Here is a 21,588-nt window from a genome sequence, read left to right as displayed (position 1 = left end):
GACCTGAGCCGAAGGCAGTCGCTTAACCAGCTGAGCCACCCAGGTGCCCCAACATGATTTTTTAATGTAGAACATCCCAAGGCACCTACCAAAAACCTGTAGAACTAATAGGTGAGTTTTGCAAGATAGCAGGGTATGAGATAAACATACAAAAATCAGTTGTACTTCAGGATACTAGCAAATAACATGTACAAAGTGGAATTCAAATACAATGCCATTTACAAACATGGGAAAAAAACGCCTTAGGTGTAAATCCAACAAAATCTGTACAGGACCTATGTACAAGAAACTACTAATTCTGAAAAAAAAAATTTCAATAAATAATGTGCTCGTTAATTAGAAGATTCAACATAGTAAAAATGTCAGTTTTCTCCAAGATTATCATTTAATAAGCCTTCTTCTCAAAATCTGCAAGATTTTTTGATGATATAGACAAGCTCATTCTAAAATTTATGTAGAAGGTAAAGGAATAAAAATAGCTAGACTTAAGAGTGTTTTGGGAAAAGAAGAATAAAGCGGGAGAAATCAGTCTACCTGATAAGACTTATTATAGAGTTACAGTAACCAAGGCTGGGTGGTGGTGGTGGAGGGATAGACACATAGATAAATGGGACAGAACAGAAAACCCAGAAATAGATTTGCACTAGTATGCCCCAGCTGATTTTTTTTTTCCCCAACTGATTTTTGAGAAAGGCACAGAAGTGTTTCAGTGGAGGAAGGATGGCCTTTTCAACAAATGGTGATGGAATAATTGGGCATCCATACACATAAAAATGAACTTCTACTTAAACCTTACACCTTGTACAAAAATTTGCTCAAAATGGATCATAGATTTAAATGTAAAATGTAAACTTACAAACTTTTATTTAAAAAAATAGGAAAAAAATCTTCCAGATCTAGGGTTAAGCAGTGAGTTCTTAGATTTGATACCAAAAATAGTCCACAAAGGGAGTAATTGATAAGTTGCATCTCATCAAAATTAAAACATTTACTCTCTGAAAACCCAGGCAAAGAGGAAAAAAGGGAAGCTACAGACTGGGAGAACATACCTGCAAACCACGTATCTGACAAGGGACTGATATCTAGAATATATAAAGAAGCCCCAAGATACAATAGTGTAAAAAAAAAAAAAACAACACAATCCATTTAGACAGCTGGCAAAAGACAACATTTCATCAAAGAGGATATACAGATGTCAAAAAAATAAAGAAAATGTATTCAGTATCTCTAGTCACAAATTCAAGCCACAATGAAGGTAATACTCTACCTACAGAATGTCTAAAATAAAAAATAATGACAGCACAGAAAGCTGGTAACAATGTGAAGAAAATGGATCACTCATAAATTCTTGATGAAAATGTGAAATGTTATAGGGAATTTTTTGTAAAACTATACAATTACTGTAAACCCCAGCAATTGTACTCTTGGTTACTTATGTCAGAGTCATGAAAACTTACGTAAATTTATGTTCACATAAAAACATGTAAACGAATGTCCATAGCACCTTTATTTTTAATATCGACAAACTGGAATCAGCCTAGATGCCCTTTAGCGAGTACTTCCACAAACTGATACATACAAACCATAGAATACCACTCAGCAACAAAAAGGAACAAACTATTGATACACACTAAAACCGGAATGAATCTCTAGGGAATTATGCTGAGTGAAAAAAAGCCAGTCCCAAAAGGTTTCATGTGATATGATTCCATTTATATAACATTTTTGATGGACAAAATTTTAGAATTGGGGGCAGATTAATCAAAGCTTAAAAGTTTGGTGGGGCCAGGGAAAGGATGGGAAGGTGGTTACTATAAAAGGGCAACAATGAAGGCTCCTTGTATAGGATCTGTGTTCAGTCTCTTGACTGTGGTGGTGGATAATGAACCTATACGGGTGATAAAATTGTATAGAACTTAATACACACATGTAGACACTAAAACTGGGAAAACCTGAATAAGATATGTAGATTGTATCAGTGTCAATATCCTCATTGAAATATCATACTATAGTTTTGCAAAATGTTACCGTTGAAGGAAACTGGTGTACAAGGGACTCTGTATTACTTCTTATCATTGTGAATCTACAATTATCTCAAAAATTGCAATTAGAAAAAGTGGGTGGCTTAGGAGAAAGTTCTTTTCCTAGTCAAAACAAAACAAAAACAAAGTATATATCCTGGGAAAGATAGTTGAATATATCTGTAAGGAAGACATGTCACTATATAATCAGTAGCACAGGATTGCTAAGTACATTAAAATCTTAGGAAATAGTTACCAAGTGGTAGTTCAGATTTATCATTTTTGCTCGATCTGAAAAATAAAGTATCCTATTTTGGCACCCATTTCTTCATTCAAAATAAAATAGACATTGAAAGATGAGAAAAGAATTTTATATATAGGGTAAGAGTAAAAACGAGAGAATTCATAGGCAGTGTCATTCCTTGGATATACCTTATAATTGCATTGTGCCTAGATTTTCTGCATTAACTATAAAATTGTAATAACTAATGATGTAAGAATTCTCTTGTTCTGTTCTGAACTCTGAAAATTACAATCTAAAAAATGTGCAAATTATATTTTGTATAACAGTGAGGGTTAAGCTCTAGAAAATAAATCTATTATATTCACTCTGGAGTGATGAAAAACAACCATAGTCAACCCAAAGCTAGTTTAGAAGCATGATACATGAGTAATTTAACATACTTAAGAGGACAGCTGTTGGTAACCAGAGCAAAATTTTTTGTGTATATTAATAATGGTACAGTATTTGTAGTATTTTGTTTCATTTTTATGATCCATAGCTTATTTTTTAATATGTAAAATACAGTTTGGCATGATTTTTCATAATCTATATCACATTAAGGTGAAGATAATTGTATATAGCCACATTAGCCCATCATTTACATAATTTATTTCTTCAATGGATAGATGAAGCTAATTTTTATAACTGTCTAATCTTATTTATGATTAACCTGGAGACAACTTGTTAAAAAGTGAATACGGAAGCTATAGAAAATTATTATAATATAGTTTTAACTGGTTTCTGAGTTTGGAGGATAATGGTGGCCGCCAGATTCTGTTTATCTCTACACATTCTCCCCAAAAACCATAGACTAAAAGGAACACAGATAAAACCCAGGTAACCCATAAATTCTGCATTACTAGGAGACAGAACACCCTAAACCTCAAATTACTTGAAAGTAGCAAAATAATCACCAAATTCCAACAGAGCTTCTACTGCGCTACAAGTCTGTATGTGTGGAGAGGATGCAGTGGAAAGCCTTCGAGGCTATGAAACAGAGAAGAGATTGAAAGATGTAGCAAAATAAAGACAAAAGTCACCCTCAGAAGGAGAAAGTACAACAGTACATGCCAAAAGAGAGAGTGCCGAATAGGACTTGGGTAGTTTATAGCAACAGCTACAGGGAAGGAATTCTAGAGTGAGAAGTGGCATCCTTAGAAGAATTTTGCCTCTGGGAGAGAAATAGAGAAGCATGATGCATCTGACTCATAGTAGTGAAGAGAAGAGAAAACAAGGAAAAAGAGAAAAATTAAGTGTCCTGCAGAATGAAAGACGACCTCAAGCTCTGCACTCCCATCACCCGTTTAAGAAACTGCACTTCACTAAGTTGACAAAAGTTTGAGGTACTCTCAAACTAAAGAATGCTGTCCACAGAATGATGGGGTGGGTGGGTGGGGGGTGGGAATCAAATTTACACAGCACCACTGTTAGAAGAAAACAGAAAATATGTATTAAAGCATTTCAGCTGATGAAAATCCACCCTGCCAAAAAAAAAGCCCTCAGGAAAATAACCACACAGTAGAATGCTGTAACACAGTACCCCAGACTAAATGAAATATTCTCAAAAACCTGGTATCCAAGAATTAAAGGAGAGAAATAAATTTAAAAAACAAAACATAACAGGAAATATAATATGAATTGATAAAACTCAGGAAAGAAATTGAAGAAAAAGACCAAACTATGTTCAAAGTAAAGAATAAACTATAAAATGTGCAAGAGAATAGAATGGAATGGAAATCTAAAGAGGGATATAGAATGAAAATGAAGTAAAAAGGATCTCAGAGAAAATGAAAGACTGGCAAAGGATGTCCAACATAACTGGGAGTCTGAAGAATAAAAACAACACAGTAGAACAAAACTTAGGAACTACAAGCCAAGAAAACTTTCTGGGAGTCAGGGAAATTTAAGTCTACTTTTGAAGGACCTACCATGTACTTGGAAAAACTGACCTAGAATAATCAACTCAGACATATTTTGGTAAACTGTTAAACTTTAAGGTAAATTGAGCTGGCATCATACTTATGAAGAGCAGCATGCAAATCATGGCAACAGAATAGCAATTTCCAAAAACTCAAGGAAAGAAAGTACAGGCCAAAGATTTGACATCTAGCCAAGTTTTTCTTCTGTTATGATGGCAGTGAGTAATTCCATTCTTGAACATTGAAGAAATTACTGAATATTGTATCCATGAGCCTTCTCGAGTTTATTAGGGGATAAGCTATCCAATGAAGAGATCCCCAGCCCAGGGAAGCTTCAGCAAAAGGACTATGAGCACTTAATATATTAAATTATAGAAATAAGGACTAAATGAAACAAGGGTGGGGACATAGGTAGAAGAATAGCATATTATATGTTAGATGGAGTAAAAGGAATACCACTCAAAAAAGGGGAAGGGAGAAATAAGGGAAAGTAGAATGAGATCATAGATGGCTGAATGGGTAGGAGACAAAGGATAACATAAAACTAGCAAACAAGACACTAAAGGCTTAAGTAAGAAAAAGGGAGATTAAGGGCATTAACAAAAGTATAAATGCACTAAAACAAAATTACCTTCCTAAATACCAAAGGAAAATGTAAAAGGTAGCAAAACACGCCACTTGGGAGAGAAGAACACAGTAAATACTACTAGTACACACAGTAATTATAATAAACTAATTTAGATGAAACAAAACATTATCATATCAAATATGAATGGACTTAAAGTTGCCTACTAAAAAAAAGATTTTTAAGTTGGCCCATAAACATTTTATAATTTGGTTTAAGCAAGAATCCAGTAGTGGATGCTAAATCCAGGGTGGAAAGTTTAATAACATACAGGCTTTTTGCATGGTCTCCAAGTATCTCCTTACAGATTACATATTAGCTGCAAGGGGATAAAACAGTAACTATGTAGTGGAGAAGCTGGATAACACTTTGACCAGGTGATTAAAGTTCATTTCACCAGTAGGGAGGTTGGCAATATCATGGCCTGTGACCGTGATATCCTTAGGACACTTCATAACTTAAGTGGTAGTCTAGTAAAGAATACATAGAACTTGAACCTAATGATAAGGAACATCAGACAAACCCAAATTGCAGACATTTTATAAAATAACCAGCCTCCTTCAAAAACCATTTATGTCCTGAAAGGACTAAAGGCTTTGGAACTGTTCCAGACAAAATGAATCTGAAGAGACAGCCAAATGTAATCTATGATCTGGATTCAATTCTGTACTGGATGGGGAAAAATGCATTTTTAGGATTGGGACAATTGACAAAATTGGAATATGGCAAAAGTACTTTATCAGTCTTAAAATTTTCCTGAGTTTGAGAACTCTTGTTTATGTAAGAATATTGTTATTCTTAAAAAAAGTCACATAAAACTATTAAGAGGGAAAGCATGATATGTAAACTTACTCTCAAATGCTTCAGAAAAATACATAATGTGTGTGAGGGTGGGAGAATGATAAAGCAGGGGTAGCAAAATACTAAAAGTTGGTGAGTCTGAATAAATTATGGGAGTTTTCTGTGCTTTAAACTTTTCTCTGAGTTTTAACTTAAAAAAATAGAAAAAGCGCTAGCTATGAACTCTAGCCAGAGACTGGTACACATGGTTTAGTAAAGTAGAATTTGAGTTACATCATTTTCTCACTCTACGTACCTTCCCTTTTTTTGTTAAAGTATTAAGTGTTTTACAGTTCATTCAGTTTCTACTTGGAAAGCTTGACTAATTTGATATCAGCCCATGCTAAGCTATATATATGGCTCCTTTTTCTGTGTTACGCTTTTACAGGATTTGCCTTTTTCATGCTTAAAATATACTTTAAAGAAAAAAAAATCATTCTGAATGTGCCCCTTTCCGTGACGTCCAGTAAAATGCTTGGTCATGTGGGAAAAAACCCACTATTTGGTTCTCCACCCCACCCTCAGCTCCCTTGCTTTCTTGGGTTTCTGAGAACAAAATAGGAGATGGATGAGGTTAGAGGCATTTTAAATCTTTTTATTTTTTATTCTTATCCCAAAATGAGCTATACAAAACAATATGTGGATAGTAGTTTGTTGTCAGCTATTTTACATTTTGCCAGATCAAGCCCCTTTATTTATCTTTTGAGCAACAACATGTTCTGAATCAAAAGAAAAATGTTTGAAGATATTTTGTCTTAATGATACAGATTTTTTCTTTGCATATAGTAAATATGATCAGTAGTTCTGATTAGACCATGTGTGAAGAGATCACAACAAAAGAAACTTGAGATTATGCCGTCCAGTCTTATATGTTGTATTAACTACAATTTATTTTTTATTGTAAAAAATCGGTGATTAAAAATTAAAAATTTTATGTCCCCTGATTCTTCACCAATATTCATACTAAGTTTCTTGCTTCTGTCTTAAGGCTGTATGGAGAAAAGAGAACCATATGGTTCCACTAGGTGAACACTCCAGGAGCTCTCATACATTTTCAGATGGAGCAGTATCTGACATGCAGGGAGAAAGCTGCCCAGTGCTTTCCAATCTTTAGTGCAGTGGCGAATTAAGGATTGACGCTAAATATAGTGGTAAATGCTGGTTACTAGATTCTTTAGTGTATGGATAGTGTGAATTCTTCAGAGTTCTGTTATTTACTGTACAGTTTATGAATGTCTCCTTTTACAAGAAGATTGAAGTGATGCATGTACTTTTCTAAGAAGTATGGAATTTTTAATCTAAAGACAGGATTTTTATTAGATCATTTAGCCGAATTCCACAATGTAAAGTCAGTGTAAAAATTAGGTAGAAGTGACTAACTGTGATGTGCAATACTAGGAAAGACAGATTTCATGCAGAATTAAAACAATTATTTTGTCCCTCAGTTTTTATAATGACATTATATTGCTGTTAATAATTTTTTTTTTCTTTTTGCATTTTGAGTTCCTCATTTTATAGCCATTCTACTTCTATTTTGGTAATTGCAAATTTTTATATTCAGGGCTTTGTCATTAACATTATAACATCTTTAAGTAATTGTAAAACAATTATTTTTTTTCTTACTAGGAAGAAGCATTGCATGCGTTTATTCAGCCAGAGATCCTGGATGGCCCAAATCAATATTTTTGTGAACGTTGTAAGAAGAAATGTGATGCACGAAAGGTAGATGCCATGTAGAAATTAATACTAAATTATCTGAGATTATATTCCATATTCAATAGGTCCCTTTCTTTTTAGGGTCTTCGGTTTTTGCATTTCCCTTATCTGCTGACCTTACAATTGAAAAGGTTTGATTTTGATTATACAACAATGCACAGGATTAAATTGAATGATCGGATGACATTTCCTGAAGAGCTAGATATGAGTACATTTATTGATGTTGAAGATGAGGTAAAATATTTATTTGTATTTTTTTGTTAAAAGATACTAGTCAATTCATTTTGGTCATGTGTTTAAGAGAGCTATTTGGGGTAACAACACTGGTGGTTTTTAGACTGTCTTTGTGATAGAAGGTATTCCTTTCTTCCCGTATTTTGTAATGCCAAGTTCTATTAAAAGATCTAGATTTGTATAAGCTTTTTTTGTCCACCGTAAATTATATTTCAGATATTCTTTTTTGATCAGAATAACTTATGATATTCTTTGAAAAAAACAAAAAGAATCTCAGACTCTGGAATTATGTCTTTAATTTGAGCAATAATCTTATGTTTCATAACTTTCTTAGCAAAACAAACCAATCTAGAGGTGGGCTGCATTGTGTTTCTGGTACATAATAAACACAGAACAAATATGTTAAGTGAAAAAATGAGCAAATTGGGTAGTATGGCCTTAATTTTTTGTATTTGTCTTAGTCTCTTTTTCAAGGATTAAGGTTTCTGGGTTATTCTCAGTTAAAATTTAGCACCTCTAAAATAGGTGAGGCTAGAAAGCTAGAAAATAAAGGTATTTTATCTGTTTTCCCTTTTTAAATTAGTTTTTTAGTTAAAACTTTATTTAAATAGTTTGAGAATGGGACTTTGAAGGACACCAGCAATGCTTATCACTTTTTTCCACTCATTGACCCCCCTTCAAATTCTCTGGTTCTCCTAACCTTGATTCAGTTAGGAAATTCTTAATGTCCCACTCTTTTCTTTTGGAAACTTCTGATTTCATTATAGGGGTTATTTATAATCACTGGACATAGTTATTAGAGAGTGATAGATCTTTATTTTTTTCAAAACTACTATGAATCATTTTTTTCTGATTGGAACTCATCACTGTAGTTATAAAAATGCCTTTTCTCAAAAGCTCAAAAATGATTTTAAACATTAGGTTTTAGTTAGTGCTCTTAAGTATTAAGAGAGAATGTGGTATAGAAGAGCAGCTTTTCTGAGCCTTACTTTCTCTGTTCAGTAAGGGCAATAATTGCTTTTTATGGCTTTTATAAAAAGCATTTTAGATAAAGTAGATATTCATGGAATGGTACCTATGACCAGGTTACATTTTAAAAGGTTTAATTTAAAATAGTATTTCCGGGGGTGCCTGGGTGGCTTAGTCAGTTAAGCGTCTGTCTTCGGCTCAGGTCGTGATCCCAGGGTCCTGGGATTGAATGCCACATCGGGTCCCCTGCCCAGTGGGGAGTCTCTCTCCTTTTCCATCTGCCTCTCCCCCAGCTCATGCTCTCTCTCTCTCTCAAATAAATAAATAAAATCTTAAAAAAAAACAAAAAACAAAGTAGACATAGTCTTTACAAGAGTCCTACACAAACAGAGATCAGTCAGTATTGGATTGGTTTTCTATATATACCTAATATATTTCTTGTAAAAGCAGATCTTTTACAAATAAAGAAAACCTAGATATAATTTGACAGGAACTTTTAGGAAGTTCTAGGTCCATTTGTTGGGAGAAGAGATGTTCCAACCTAAAGGAATGTCAGGAATGACCTCTTTGGACTTAGTGTAGAGTTCTAGAGTTGGTTTTCACTTTGAACCAAACTTTCTTGAGGGATGAAGATGCAGTCCCTACAACAAAGTTCTTGGCAAATGTTGGTGCTTATTATTATATATTGCTTAGTTAATTTAGGAACTTCTGTACAACTTACAAGAGCCTACATCTTAGAGAAGACTTCTCAAACTATTTAAATAAAAACATTTTTAGGTATGTATATTAAATATTAAAGGAAAAGGGGGCAAGAAGTTGGGGATTTCTAAGAAGTAGATTCCTTCAAATAAAATTTGCATGAGAGGGATTTAAAAATCTTAAAAGCATGAAAGAGTATGATTTTTTTGTCGTTATAATTCCACCTCTTGTGCACTAGAATATAAAGTTCTTGAGGATAGATACAATGTTGTTTTTCTAATTGTCTATAATACCTAGCACAATGATAAATTAAATTGAACTTTTTTGTTCAAGAAAAGAAATGATACTCTTTTGGGATTTGAGAACAAAAGCTCATTTTGGCACTTAGGTTCTCTGCTTTTATAGATTTTGGTGAAAGAAATGGTAATTTATATTGTTACTTTGCAACTATAAACATAATTGGGGTTTAATTTGAATTCTGAATCACTAATTAATTGTATTTGAATTTTAAGGAAATTAATAGAGATGAGATACTTTTAAATACACTGGTTTAATTTTATTTAAGGACTCACTAAAAAAAGATAAATTTATTTAAAATAAATACTTTTATTAATAATATCTGAACTTATGTGAAAGAGTTAACACTTTTATCGGAACACCACTAGATAAAAAATTTTACTGAGTATATGTTTTCGCTTTATTTAGCTTGTAATTGTAAGATAATTATGTTTTATTAAGAAATCCCCTCAGACTGAAAGTTGCACTGACAGCGGGGCAGAAAATGAAGGCAGTTGTCATAGTGATCAGATGAGCAATGATTTCTCGAATGATGATGGTGTTGATGAAGGGATCTGCCTTGAAAGTAATAGTGGAACTGAAAAGATTTCAAAACCTGGACTTGAGAAGGTACTTTTATAGTTTGTGGGGTTTAGTTGAAAGAATAAAATAATCTCCGAGCTGCTATATAATTCTGTAGCTATTGTGACCAGTAAATTCTCTTTAGGAGAAGTAATTTTTGAAAAGTAAGGACTTTTTTAAAGCTGTTTTTATGCATATATGTGATCATAATTAAACTTTAGGAAAAGGTACTTTTAGGCAGGAACATGAATTGCTGAGAGGCTGAACTGCTGTAGCTATGTAACCAAGCTGGGTGGTGGTGTGGAAAGTGTGCCTAGTGGTCAGGAAACCACTTCTGCCTTTAAAGTTGCACCAGGCCCCTAAATCTTATAGTTTTCTCATATAGCAAAATGAAAGTTTTCGGCTAGATCGGTTGCTTTAAAAAATTTTGGCTGTGAACTCCTTTATGAAATACTTATAGAACCGATCTGTTAGAGATAGGGGAAAGCCAGAGCCCTCAGCCTCCCCCTCCCCTCACCATGAAGCCCTTACGGCACTTAAAAAAATGATATAGTTTCAAGGATTATAATTTGACAACTACCGGCTTTGATAATTTCTATCATAAAACCTTTTATGTCACTGTGTCAGTAGTTTTTAAGATTTTATCAAACTGTTTCTTCCACATTCATATAATCTGCTTTATTGAGGGGAGAATTATAGGTCAAATGGCTTCAGCATGTGTGAATTATGAGTCACTAGCCTGAAGGCTAATCAGTAATTCAAGTCTTGCAGAGTCATATTAAATACAGAGTTTTTTTAGACAGTATTTAAGAATGGAGTTTCTCTTGCATAAATCAATTTTTAGACCAAGACCATTATTCTAATCACTATCATCATTATCCTTTACCTTTTAAAATTACCTGTTTCAGGGCAGATAGATGATCATGAATTGCTATGTAATGAATAATGTAGTGGATACATTATAACTTAGTCTAAAGAACATTGGATTCAGGCATGGGTTGGCAAAGGGTTCCCTGCCTGTTTTCCTACATAAACAATTTTTTTTTTTTTGGTCTTACTACACTAAGTAGGACTTCTTACACAGGGTTGAGTAAGAGTGGTAAGAAAGGACATTCTTGCCTTGTTCCCAGTCTCAGGAGGAAAGTGTTCTATTTCTCACCATTTACTATGATATTGGTTCTAGGGGTTTTTTGTAGGTGTTCTTTATCAAGTTGAGGAGGTCTCCCTCTTCCTAGTTTGTTGAGAGTTTTTATCATGAATGAGTATTGGATTTCATGACATGCTTTTTCTGAATCAGTTGATAGGGTCATGTACTTTTTCTTCTTTAGCCTGTATCACATAGATTGATTTTCTAATGTTGAACCATCTTTGCATACTTGAGAGATGTCAAATCAGGAGATCACTGTATCACAGATACTACATAAATACATTAGAAGATGTTCCAAATCATTATATCCCTCAGCTCTTTTGTAAAGGAAATAGAATAATTGTACTTGAATAAAAACAACTATGTTTTTTGGGACTTCTTGATCTTGCCTATGCATATCAGAACAGTCTTCTGTTTAGCACCTGCTTCTAAAATTTCAGACTGTTATTTTCTTACATAAATAACATTGTATTTCAGATATGCATAGTTCCAGAGGTTATAACATAATTAAAATGTGAAGGAATGTACTGAACAAAACTGTGATATATAAAACTATGTGGTGACTTGCCATTTTAATTATCTTGGAGGAAAGTGTACCTACAATAACTATCTAGGACAACTAACATGTTATTTTATTCTGTATTAATAGAGAATAGGAAATATACAAAAAGGGGCTTTTTTATTTTTCCTCTTCTCTGAGTTACTTTTATTTTTCCCCCTTAGAATTCCTTGATCTATGAGCTCTTCTCCGTTATGGTTCATTCAGGGAGTGCTGCTGGTGGCCATTACTATGCTTGTATAAAGTCATTCAGTGATGAACAGTGGTACAGCTTCAATGATCAACATGTCAGCAGGGTAAGGAGGGGTTGTTTAAGATTATTCTCAAAGACAGGAGTAGAGATGTTTCTAATCAACAGCAGAGTTTATTAAAAATGGGAGACTTAGTTTGTCCAGTGAAGCATTTTAAGACACATGCTAAGTCAGTCTTTTGTTTTTGCTTTCAGTAAACTTCCTAGTTTGTTTTCCTTGTTACTTGTTTTGTTTTGTTTGAGGCTTGCTGAGTGTTTCCAGAGACAGACTCCCAATTTTTTTGTTTTTTTCTTACCCTGAGCCGTCATGCAGGCTGCCTGTTGAGGAGCACTAGAACTGATTGGCCGGTAGCAGCCACTGACTCTGATTAAATTTTGTGAATTGGTAATTGTATGGCCCATTTAACTATGAGGTTAAAAACAGGCTTACTTGTTGACAAAGAGGTAATGGTATTACAGATTTTACAAAAAGGTAAATAATGTAACAACTTTTTAGATAACCCAAGAGGACATTAAGAAAACACATGGTGGATCTTCAGGAAGCAGAGGATATTACTCAAGTGCTTTTGCAAGGTAAATAACTTCCTAATTTGTACTGTTTATAAATTAGAATCAATTACAGCTTCTCAACATTTTTTACCATTAAAGAGATTTAACCCAGCGGTCAGCAAACTATAACCCATGGATCAAACCCTGCCCGCCTCCAGTTTTTGGAAATAAAGCTTTATCGGAACACCACTATACTCATTTGTTTAAGTATTGTGTGTTGATCTTTTCCCTTAACAACAGGTAAGTAACTGCAACACAGACAATATGGCCCAGAAAAAATGAGCTGACTCCTGACTTAACTGTAGTAATTGTTCTAGGACACAGGTTTTTTGAAGACTTAACTGTGTTACCAAGAGGAAATGTGGAATTTTCTCAGAAATCCATTGGGAGGAGCAAAGTAGATTCTCCTTTTATTTTCTAGAATACTTTAAGTTTGAACCTAAGAACAGTTATGTGGTCTTCTAGTTGTTTGAAGCAACAAAAAACTATTTAAAAAAAAATATTTGGTGCTAGGAAATGGAACCTTTACAATCTCCTTTTTGTTGACATTAATCTTTTTTATATTTCTACTAGCTCCACAAATGCATATATGCTGATATATAGACTGAAGGATCCAGCACGGAATGCAAGTATGTTAGCATGTAGTTATTTGATTTTAATCTGTACTAATTTCTTTTGCAAGTTTTGCAAACCCAGATAACTACTTTTAAATGATAGGATGCTTAAGTTTTTTTATGCCTAGAAAAATTAATTATAAAGACTGTTATGAGATAATACCAAGAGGTAAAAACACTTGGAAAAAAGTTGAAATGTTTTTTAATACACTAAGACAAAATTTACTCTACATAAAAAAATTGGATATTTATTTGCAGTGAGATTGTATTCAGTGACAACCCCCAGACCTGTGTAACGGTCCTAACTCGCCATCTAGATGGCCTAGAGCAATTTATTTAACTTTTCGAAATCTTACTTTCCACATCTGTAAAATGGGGATAATTACAGTATTTTATAGGATTGTAATGAAAAGTTAAATAAGATAACATATTTTTAGCATTTACCATCATGTCTAGCACATAGTAAAAACTCAAATTTAGCTATTATTGCTTTTTTTTATTATAAGTTTTTGGAGTATTTTTAGTATCTAAATGCTATGACTAGGGACCCTAAATGAAGTAAACTTCTGACTTACCACTCCAGAAATGTTTCTAAGAACTAGAATTAATTATCCTTGCTTATTTGCTTAAAAAGCAAATAAAGTTTTATGATTCTAGTTTGCATCCTTTATTATGTTCTCATTATATTGAGAACCCCCAAAATAATCCTGTATACAAAGCATGCGAGTTTGTCTTTTTTTCTTTTTTATTATTAATTTAAAAAATTGCAGTTCCCCTTTTTTCTTAATGCTGACTCTGACTGAAGCAGTATTGCAAATAAGTAGGGGTGTGTGAGTGTACCTGTAGATACATACACAACTGATATGTTGCTCACATTCTTTTCATAATTGTTATAATCATTGTCCTTGATTTCAACATATTTCCTTTGTTTAGCAACTACCATACTGTAAAATCTGTTTTGGATAGTGTACATTTTTGAAAACCCTCATTAAATTGTGAATTCAGTTGGTACAAGGCTCAAAACTTTATCTTTGATAATCCAGAGTCCAGAGTCTGTCATATAGTGGCTGTTCAATAATTTACTATAGAATTAATGGGGGTGAAAGGAAATTGTAACAAGAAGTCATTTCAGAACAGAGATTTCAGAGTAGTCATTCTAACTTTACAGATAAAGGAACGATACCCCAAAGATTAACTTGTCCAAGGTCATAGCTTCCTGGAGGCAGAGCCAGGTTTGTAGTTCGTGTATCCTCTGTGGCACCCAGCATTCCAGATGTTTCCATTAGGGCATTAACTCAGTTTTCCTTTATCTACTCCCTAAACTGTAGTTTTGTGATGAAGCACCAGAGGGCGCTCTGTGTATGATACGGAATATTTTTGCAATTAGAGCTCATTTCTAGAAATAGTGGATTTTGACCTTCCACAGGGATGTGATTTTTATATATATATATAAGTTGTTCTCCCTATTTAATGCCTGGTAATCATTGGTTTACTAAATAGTGTCATAATTTCATACTGTCACTTTTAATACTTTGAGTTACATATAAAATTCTGTAAATAGAAGGTAGCTAAAAGATTGCTTTGAGAACAAAGGAAAGATGAGTGTATTAGTGGGTAATAATAAGTAGTAGCACCAACAGCATTTATTACATTTTATTATATCCCAGGTAATTGTGGGGGAGCGCTGCTAATAAGCTGAAGAAATTGAGGCCTGGACAAGTAAACTTGCCCTGGGTCACATGGTTTGATGGTGATAGCACAGTTTGAAATCAGAAGTGATTTTATTTCCAAGTTTCAGAGAGGCTTTTTAATTCTAGAAGTCTTAATCTACATACTAGAGTTTTCTTGGAGCCAAGAGATATTATGGATTAAATATATGGCTTTTTAAAATATGAGGCCTAATCATATGCCATTATCAACTACCTCTTCACCCTTGTCTGGAAGAAGTTGATGTTCCAAGTTGAGAGAGTGATGTAATTGAGATACATTTTGACGAGAGCTGTTGTAGAAGTATATACTATGGGCACATAATGGAACAAAATTAAGTAAAGGAAGATCAATTTCCAATGACTCTGTCTTACCCTGTTTTTATTACAATAGAATTTCTAGAAGTAGATGAGTATCCAGAACATATTAAAAACTTGGTACAGAGAGAAAGAGAATTGGAAGAACAAGAAAAAAGGCAACGAGAAATTGAGCGCAACACATGCAAGGTTAGATTTCATAATTGTACTTTTAATTAAAAAGTGCTATTGAAGTTTGCTTGACTGCAGTTCTCATAACGTACTCATTGGGTTGATTCTGTAGACAGTTAATGCTATCATGATCATTAAGCAATGTAACCAACTATATTACTGAGGAAAGATAGGGTTTTATTTTATGCATTAAAAAACACTAACATGTAGTGATAATACTCAGTGCTGGTAAGGTTACAGTGATATGAACATTGTCACATTTTGCTACAAGAATAATAAACTGGTAAAGACCTTATTGCATAGAAATTGAGTAGAATTTATCAAGAGCCTTAAGCAAATTTATGTATTTTTATATAATTCTCTTAAGGAAACACCTAGAGATAACCACACATGCTATAAAAATTTTGATCACAAGGACATTCATGGTATTTTCCAAACTAGAAAAAAATTTGAAACAACCTGAATGTATATCAGTAGGAGAATGATTATTTAAATTGTGATACATGCTTATCAAGAAATGTACAGTTGTTAAAATTAATGTTTTTGAATTCTTTTTTTTTTATGAGACATAGTCACTATCAGTTACTGAGAAAAATAGACACGGGAGAGAATGATCTCAGTTATGTTTTTTTTAAAAATTACAATATTTGGGGCACCTGGGTGGCTCAATCAGTTAAGCGTCTGCCTTTGGCTTAGGTCATGATCCCAGAGTTCCGGGAACGAGCCCCATATCAGGCTCCCTGCTCAGTGGGGTGTCTGCTTCTCCCTCTCCCTCTGCTCCTCCCCCTGCTCCTTCTCTCTCTCTCTCTCTCTTTCTCTCTCACTCACTCTCAAATAAATAAAATCTTTAAAAAAATTTACAATATTTTGTGGTGCCTGGGTGGCTCAGTCTGTTGAGCCGACTCTTGATTTCAGCTCAGGTTCTGATTCAGGGTCGTGGGATCAAGCTCCATGTCGGGCTCTGAGCTGGGAGTCTGCTGGAGATGCTCTCTCTCCCTCTGCCCCTCCCCTGCTCGCTCTCTCTTTCTCCTGCTTACTTTCTCTCTCGCTCTCTGACTCTCTCTAAAATAAATCTTTTAAAAATTGCAATATTTTGACTATTAGGGAAAAAATGCTGTCTACAAAAGAATTATGTTTTGATTCATGACCTGCTGAGGTGATGATGATATTTTACATTTTCTAGATAAAATTATTCTGTTTGCATCCTGTGAAACAAGTAATGATGGAAAATAAATTGGAGGTTCATAAGGATAAGACATTAAAGGAAGCAGTAGAAATGGCTTATAAGGTACGTTTAATTGCACTGTTGGACAATATCAGTATCTCAGGTAACAGTATTAACATCTCTTTCAAAATTGTGATTAGAGTCAGTAGTAATACAAGCACTTGCAGTCATGTTGATAGCCCATTTACAGCATCTGTCTCTCTTAAGGGTGTAGTTTACACCTCTCCTATGGAACATACTCAGTTGAGTTTGAGAAATTGCTCATTCTGAAAGCCAGTTCAGTTTTGTAGAACAAGAATTAGAATTAGAAACAAAAGGGGCGCCTGGGTGGCTCAGTCGTTAAGCGTCTGCCTTCGGTTCAGGTCATGATGTGATCGAGCCCCGTGTCGGGCTCCCTGCTCCGCGGGAAGCCTGCTTCTCCCTCTCCCACTCCACCTGCTTGTGTTCCCTCTCTCACTGTCTCTCTTTCTCTGTCAAAATGAATAAATAAAATCTTAAAAAAAAAAAAAAATTAGAAACAAAAATATTTATTTGTTCTTTTCATTTATTTAGCAGATATGTATTGAGAGCCTTCCTCAATTTGCAAATATGTTATTGTTTAGATGCTATAAAGTAAATCAGTAATATGTTGAGATTATTTCTCCTGAGATGTTAACCATGAGAAGGAGACAGCTATGCAGAAAGTTGGGGGAGAATATTTTAGTAGAGATGACAACATATATAAAAACTGAGATGAAGACATGGCTGGCATGATCAGAAAACTGAAAAAAGGGACATTGTGTTCAGATTGTCTTGAATGAGAATAGAGTAGCATAGGGGCACCTGGGTGGCTCAGTTGTTAAGTGTCTGCCTTCGGCTCAGGTCATGATCCCAGGGTCCTGGGATCGAGCCCTGCATCAGGCTCCCGGCTCCGAGGGAAGCCTGCTTTTAAACCCTCTCCCAGTCCCCCTGCTTGTGTTCCCTCTCTCGCTGTCTCTCTGTCAAATAAATAAAATCTTAAAAAAAGAGAGAGAATAGAGTAGCATAAAATAAAATTAGAGACTTTGAGTAGAAGTTTGCAATTCTGAGAATAATGGAAAGTTATTAGTGGGTTTTGAAAGGCAAATTGAAAAGGGAAGCATTCTTTAATCAGATTGTTCTAAATGTCATGTGTAACACTTGACAAAATATTTTTTGCCCTTTCCATGTAAATATTAATATCATTGAACTGAACTTAAAGTCATTAGAGAAAAAATTGCATACTGCGTCATTTCATTTATAATTTTTATATAGAACCAATGAGAGAACTAAAAATGGCTGACGTTGTTTCTCAAAGTGTGATCTATATTTGATTGTGTGACTATTCTAATTAATGCCACTGGTCCTCACTAAACCGTAAGTACTTAAAAAGGCAAAGAGTGTTCTGGTGTGGCTCATAATCGCATTTCCTGTACTTTTACCTGGTATGCAGGAGAATCAAATTTGGATGGGTATGTGGATGAATAAATGAATGACCAAACAGTAAAATGGATGGATGGTTCTGGATTTACCTCACTAAAAGTAAAAATCCTTTAAACACAGTGGTGGACTCCAAGCATCATCTTTGCAAACAATAGTGAAACCAAATGAGACTAAAATGGAGAAAACATCTTACCTAAATAGTTTTACAGTTAGTGATAGCAGTAATGGTAGTTTATATTCCATCAGTTTTTAATGCAGGAAGGAAAAAAAAATGTCTTAAAAACAGAAAGTAAAAGTTCATAAATATAAAGAATCAGACAAGGAGAAGAGAGAAATAAATCAGTCTTATGTACCAGAAAGAGAGCTCTGTCTTTGGGGAGAGCTGGGGGGTAAGTAGAGGTCAGGTTTACTGTTTTTCTTGAAAATCATAATCACAAACTTTAAATAAGTATTAAATACTTTGAAGTAATCTGTGTGTCTCCAGGCAGTTCATTTTTCACTTAAGAGATGTTGCATCCAGAGTATGCCATCTACCAGTGACATGAGCTAGAGGGAAATTTATGACAGAAATTCCTGTGCCCTGAGCTGTAGGTACTCTGGAGGCTCATCTGGGAAGGGAGCTAGCTGCAGGGTGGCGCATGGGAGACACAGAAGCTGTCGTCTCTGTGGTGACTCTGTGAGGCATGCTGTCCCCTGTGCTTGTGAGTCACCAGTTCTTCTTCTGACTGAATTCATAAACAGAAGGCACATCTTCTCATTGGTCATTCTCCCTGGTGTTCCAACTTAGTGATTATAGAGCACAGCTTATAATACATTGATTTTGAGTCCATCTAAAGTTTAGAGTGTTAACTTTCTTTAAAAGCAGAATTGTCTTTAAAATTTGTTGGTGCATAAATTGTATGATTTGGGGATAATGAAATAATGGTTATTTAAAAGTAGCATTGAAGTTGTGCCTTTAACTTTGATGTCTTTGAGCTCTGATGCAAATCATAAATATATGGATTTTATTGTTTGTTAGGACATATTGGTAGTGCAATTACACATCAGACTAAAATACCACATATATTTTTTTCTTTTTTCTTGGCCTTTTTTGTTTAGATGATGGATTTAGAAGAGGTCATACCCATGGATTGCTGTCGCCTTGTTAAATACGACGAGTTTCATGATTATCTTGAACGATCGTATGAAGGAGAAGAAGATACACCAATGGGACTTCTACTAGGAGGAGTCAAGTCAACATATATGTTTGATCTGCTGTTGGAGACGAGAAAGCCTGATCAAGTTTTCCAGTCTTATAAACCTGGAGGTAAAGAATTTTATGGTATTTTGAGTTGTACTGAACTTAAAATTTTCATGAGAAGGTTTTTTGTTAATAGAAATGAATTTAATTTTAAATTTTTATATATTCTCAAGATGCAGCATAGTTTTGATAGGTTAAGAAGTAGTCAGCAACAAGCTTGTGATTAAATTCTAGATTACTTTCAAAGAGCTATACACAAAATTTTTAAAAAATTGTTTTTTTTAGCTTGTAGTTTTCAGTGGGATTTTTCTTTAAGCACTGAATCATCCTCCTTTCTCTCCTCCTGTTCCCTGCTCCCTCTACTTAGAGAGCAGACCCTGGTCCAAAAAAAATATATTCCCATAAAGTCTCAGAAGTAGAGTGTATTTTTCAGAGTCTCCTTGAAGAGGTGGTTTCATAAGCCGTCACTGCCAACACTTTTTCTTCATCCTCTCCATTTCTACAGATCCCAGGGACTTTAGCCTTTTATGTTTTCATTAAATCCATCACATTCCTCAATATCTTGGGAGTTTCTTTCTTTGTTTGAGACTGATCTGGAAAGCAAAATACCATGCCCCACCTGTACCCAGGGTGGTCCCTAAAGACAGTTAATGTCCAAAGTCTTCTAGTAATCACTATATGTAAACTGTAACAAATAGGGGACAGTCAAAATGTTTAAATAATCTTGGAGAATTCTTACTGTTGTTGTGACCCTAAATCCCTTGCATCGGTTGTTAATCAGAATTCAGACTTATGTTTTCTACTTTTATTCCTAAAAATTTAACTTACAAAACCTTCTTCTACTCTTCCAAATTCTTTTCCTCTGTGGATCCTATATACCTCTCTTTTTATTTATTTATTTATTTTTAATCAAGGCTCCTCTTTTCAAAGTAGATTAAGTATGGCATTCTTTAAAGGGCTCCATCAGTCAGACTCTGCCCTATTTGTAAAGAGTTCCTTTGGAGTATTTCCTTGCAGATTATTTTTGGGCTAGATAACTAGCAAAAATTATGATTAAAGTGTAACATGAGTCAAGAATAAAACCACTTTTTAACAAGAGAACTCTAAATGTGAGTGTGGATTGTAAAACTTAACAGATAAAGTACTCTTTGTTCATTAATAATTTTAGCAGAATATTTTGTCAGATTTAGATTAGCAACTTAGGGCAAAAACTGAGGATTTATGTGTACTTCATAAAAGAAATTAAAACAGGGCAGAGAATAACTAATCGTAGTGTTCGAAGATCATTTGCTTTTCTAGTGACTAAAAGTTTAGTTATATATAATCTGAAAACAGAAGAGGAGGACATAGGGTTAAATTGTAATATGAAGAATTTAAGTGAAGAAAAAACAAACCTTGTAAACCAAAGCAGTAGAATTTTCTGTAGGATGTAGAGAATATTTTGAAGAGAGGAAGTGTTTGGTTATGAACAAGGTCTTGAGTGATAAAATGAAGTAGGGCTGCTGTGTCCCCTTTAGAATTTGCTTTGCATTCTCTAGTTATTTATATTTACTTAGTGTTGTGGTTTGGGTCTGTATTTTGGAACTTTGGATATTTTTAACATGCTTGATAAATTTGACAGTGTGTTGTGTTTTATAAGGAAACAAAGCATGTATTTTTAAAAAATCATATTTTGACTATTGTCATTGTTTTAAAGAGATGTACAAGAACTTTTTCATTAGCTTCATTTCCATTTCTTTGTAGATGTTTGTAATGTGATAAATTGTGAAAGAGAAGTTATGACTTGTATTATATACAATGTATAACATTGTATGTTTACCATCTTAATAATTAGAAAAATGTTATCTTTGCCATCTATTGGAAACACATGAAAAATGCAGTGCTCATGTGAAATATATTCTTAAAAATAACCTCCAGTTATGTTTTTATGTTTTTCAAATGGGACAGAAGTGATGGTGAAAGTTCACGTTGTTGATCTTAAGGCAGAATCTGTAGCTGCTCCTGTCACAGTCCGTGCTTACTTAAATCAAACAGTCACAGAGTTCAAACAACTTATTTCAAAGGTAAGTTTTAAAATTGGTCAGTGAGTATTTTTGAGTGCCTGCTCCGTATAAAGCATTATGTGATAGTTACGAGTAAGGTATAGAAACTAATACTTCCTGGCAGGAGGTAAGTATATTTAGAAGAGAAGGACACTTTGAGTGG

At 34.1% G+C, this 21,588-nt stretch overlaps 1 protein-coding gene across 3 annotated transcripts in view; it reads left to right on the top strand.

Moving 5' to 3' along the window:
* The window catches only part of USP47 (ubiquitin specific peptidase 47), a 108,064-nt gene that overhangs the window by 68,566 nt on the left and 17,910 nt on the right, over positions 1-21,588 (top strand). For 2 of the 3 annotated variants that reach the window (XM_032427372.1, XM_032427374.1), the window contains 10 exons: positions 7,315-7,410; positions 7,486-7,638; positions 10,045-10,212; positions 12,035-12,166; positions 12,617-12,693; positions 13,243-13,298; positions 15,384-15,496; positions 16,662-16,766; positions 19,242-19,449; positions 21,331-21,446. In XM_032427372.1, coding sequence (XP_032283263.1) covers positions 7,315-7,410; positions 7,486-7,638; positions 10,045-10,212; positions 12,035-12,166; positions 12,617-12,693; positions 13,243-13,298; positions 15,384-15,496; positions 16,662-16,766; positions 19,242-19,449; positions 21,331-21,446 — 1,224 coding nt within the window. The remainder of the gene's footprint in view (positions 1-7,314; positions 7,411-7,485; positions 7,639-10,044; positions 10,213-12,034; positions 12,167-12,616; positions 12,694-13,242; positions 13,299-15,383; positions 15,497-16,661; positions 16,767-19,241; positions 19,450-21,330; positions 21,447-21,588) is intronic. The other variant, XM_032427373.1, reaches the window with a different exon arrangement.

The sequence above is a fragment of the Phoca vitulina genome, unplaced genomic scaffold, assembly GCF_004348235.1.
Source record: "Phoca vitulina isolate PV1807 unplaced genomic scaffold, GSC_HSeal_1.0 scaffold36, whole genome shotgun sequence".
Lineage (NCBI taxonomy): Eukaryota > Metazoa > Chordata > Mammalia > Carnivora > Phocidae > Phoca > Phoca vitulina.
Note: the sequence above shows the minus strand (reverse complement) of the source record. Positions and strands in the feature narration are given on the sequence as shown.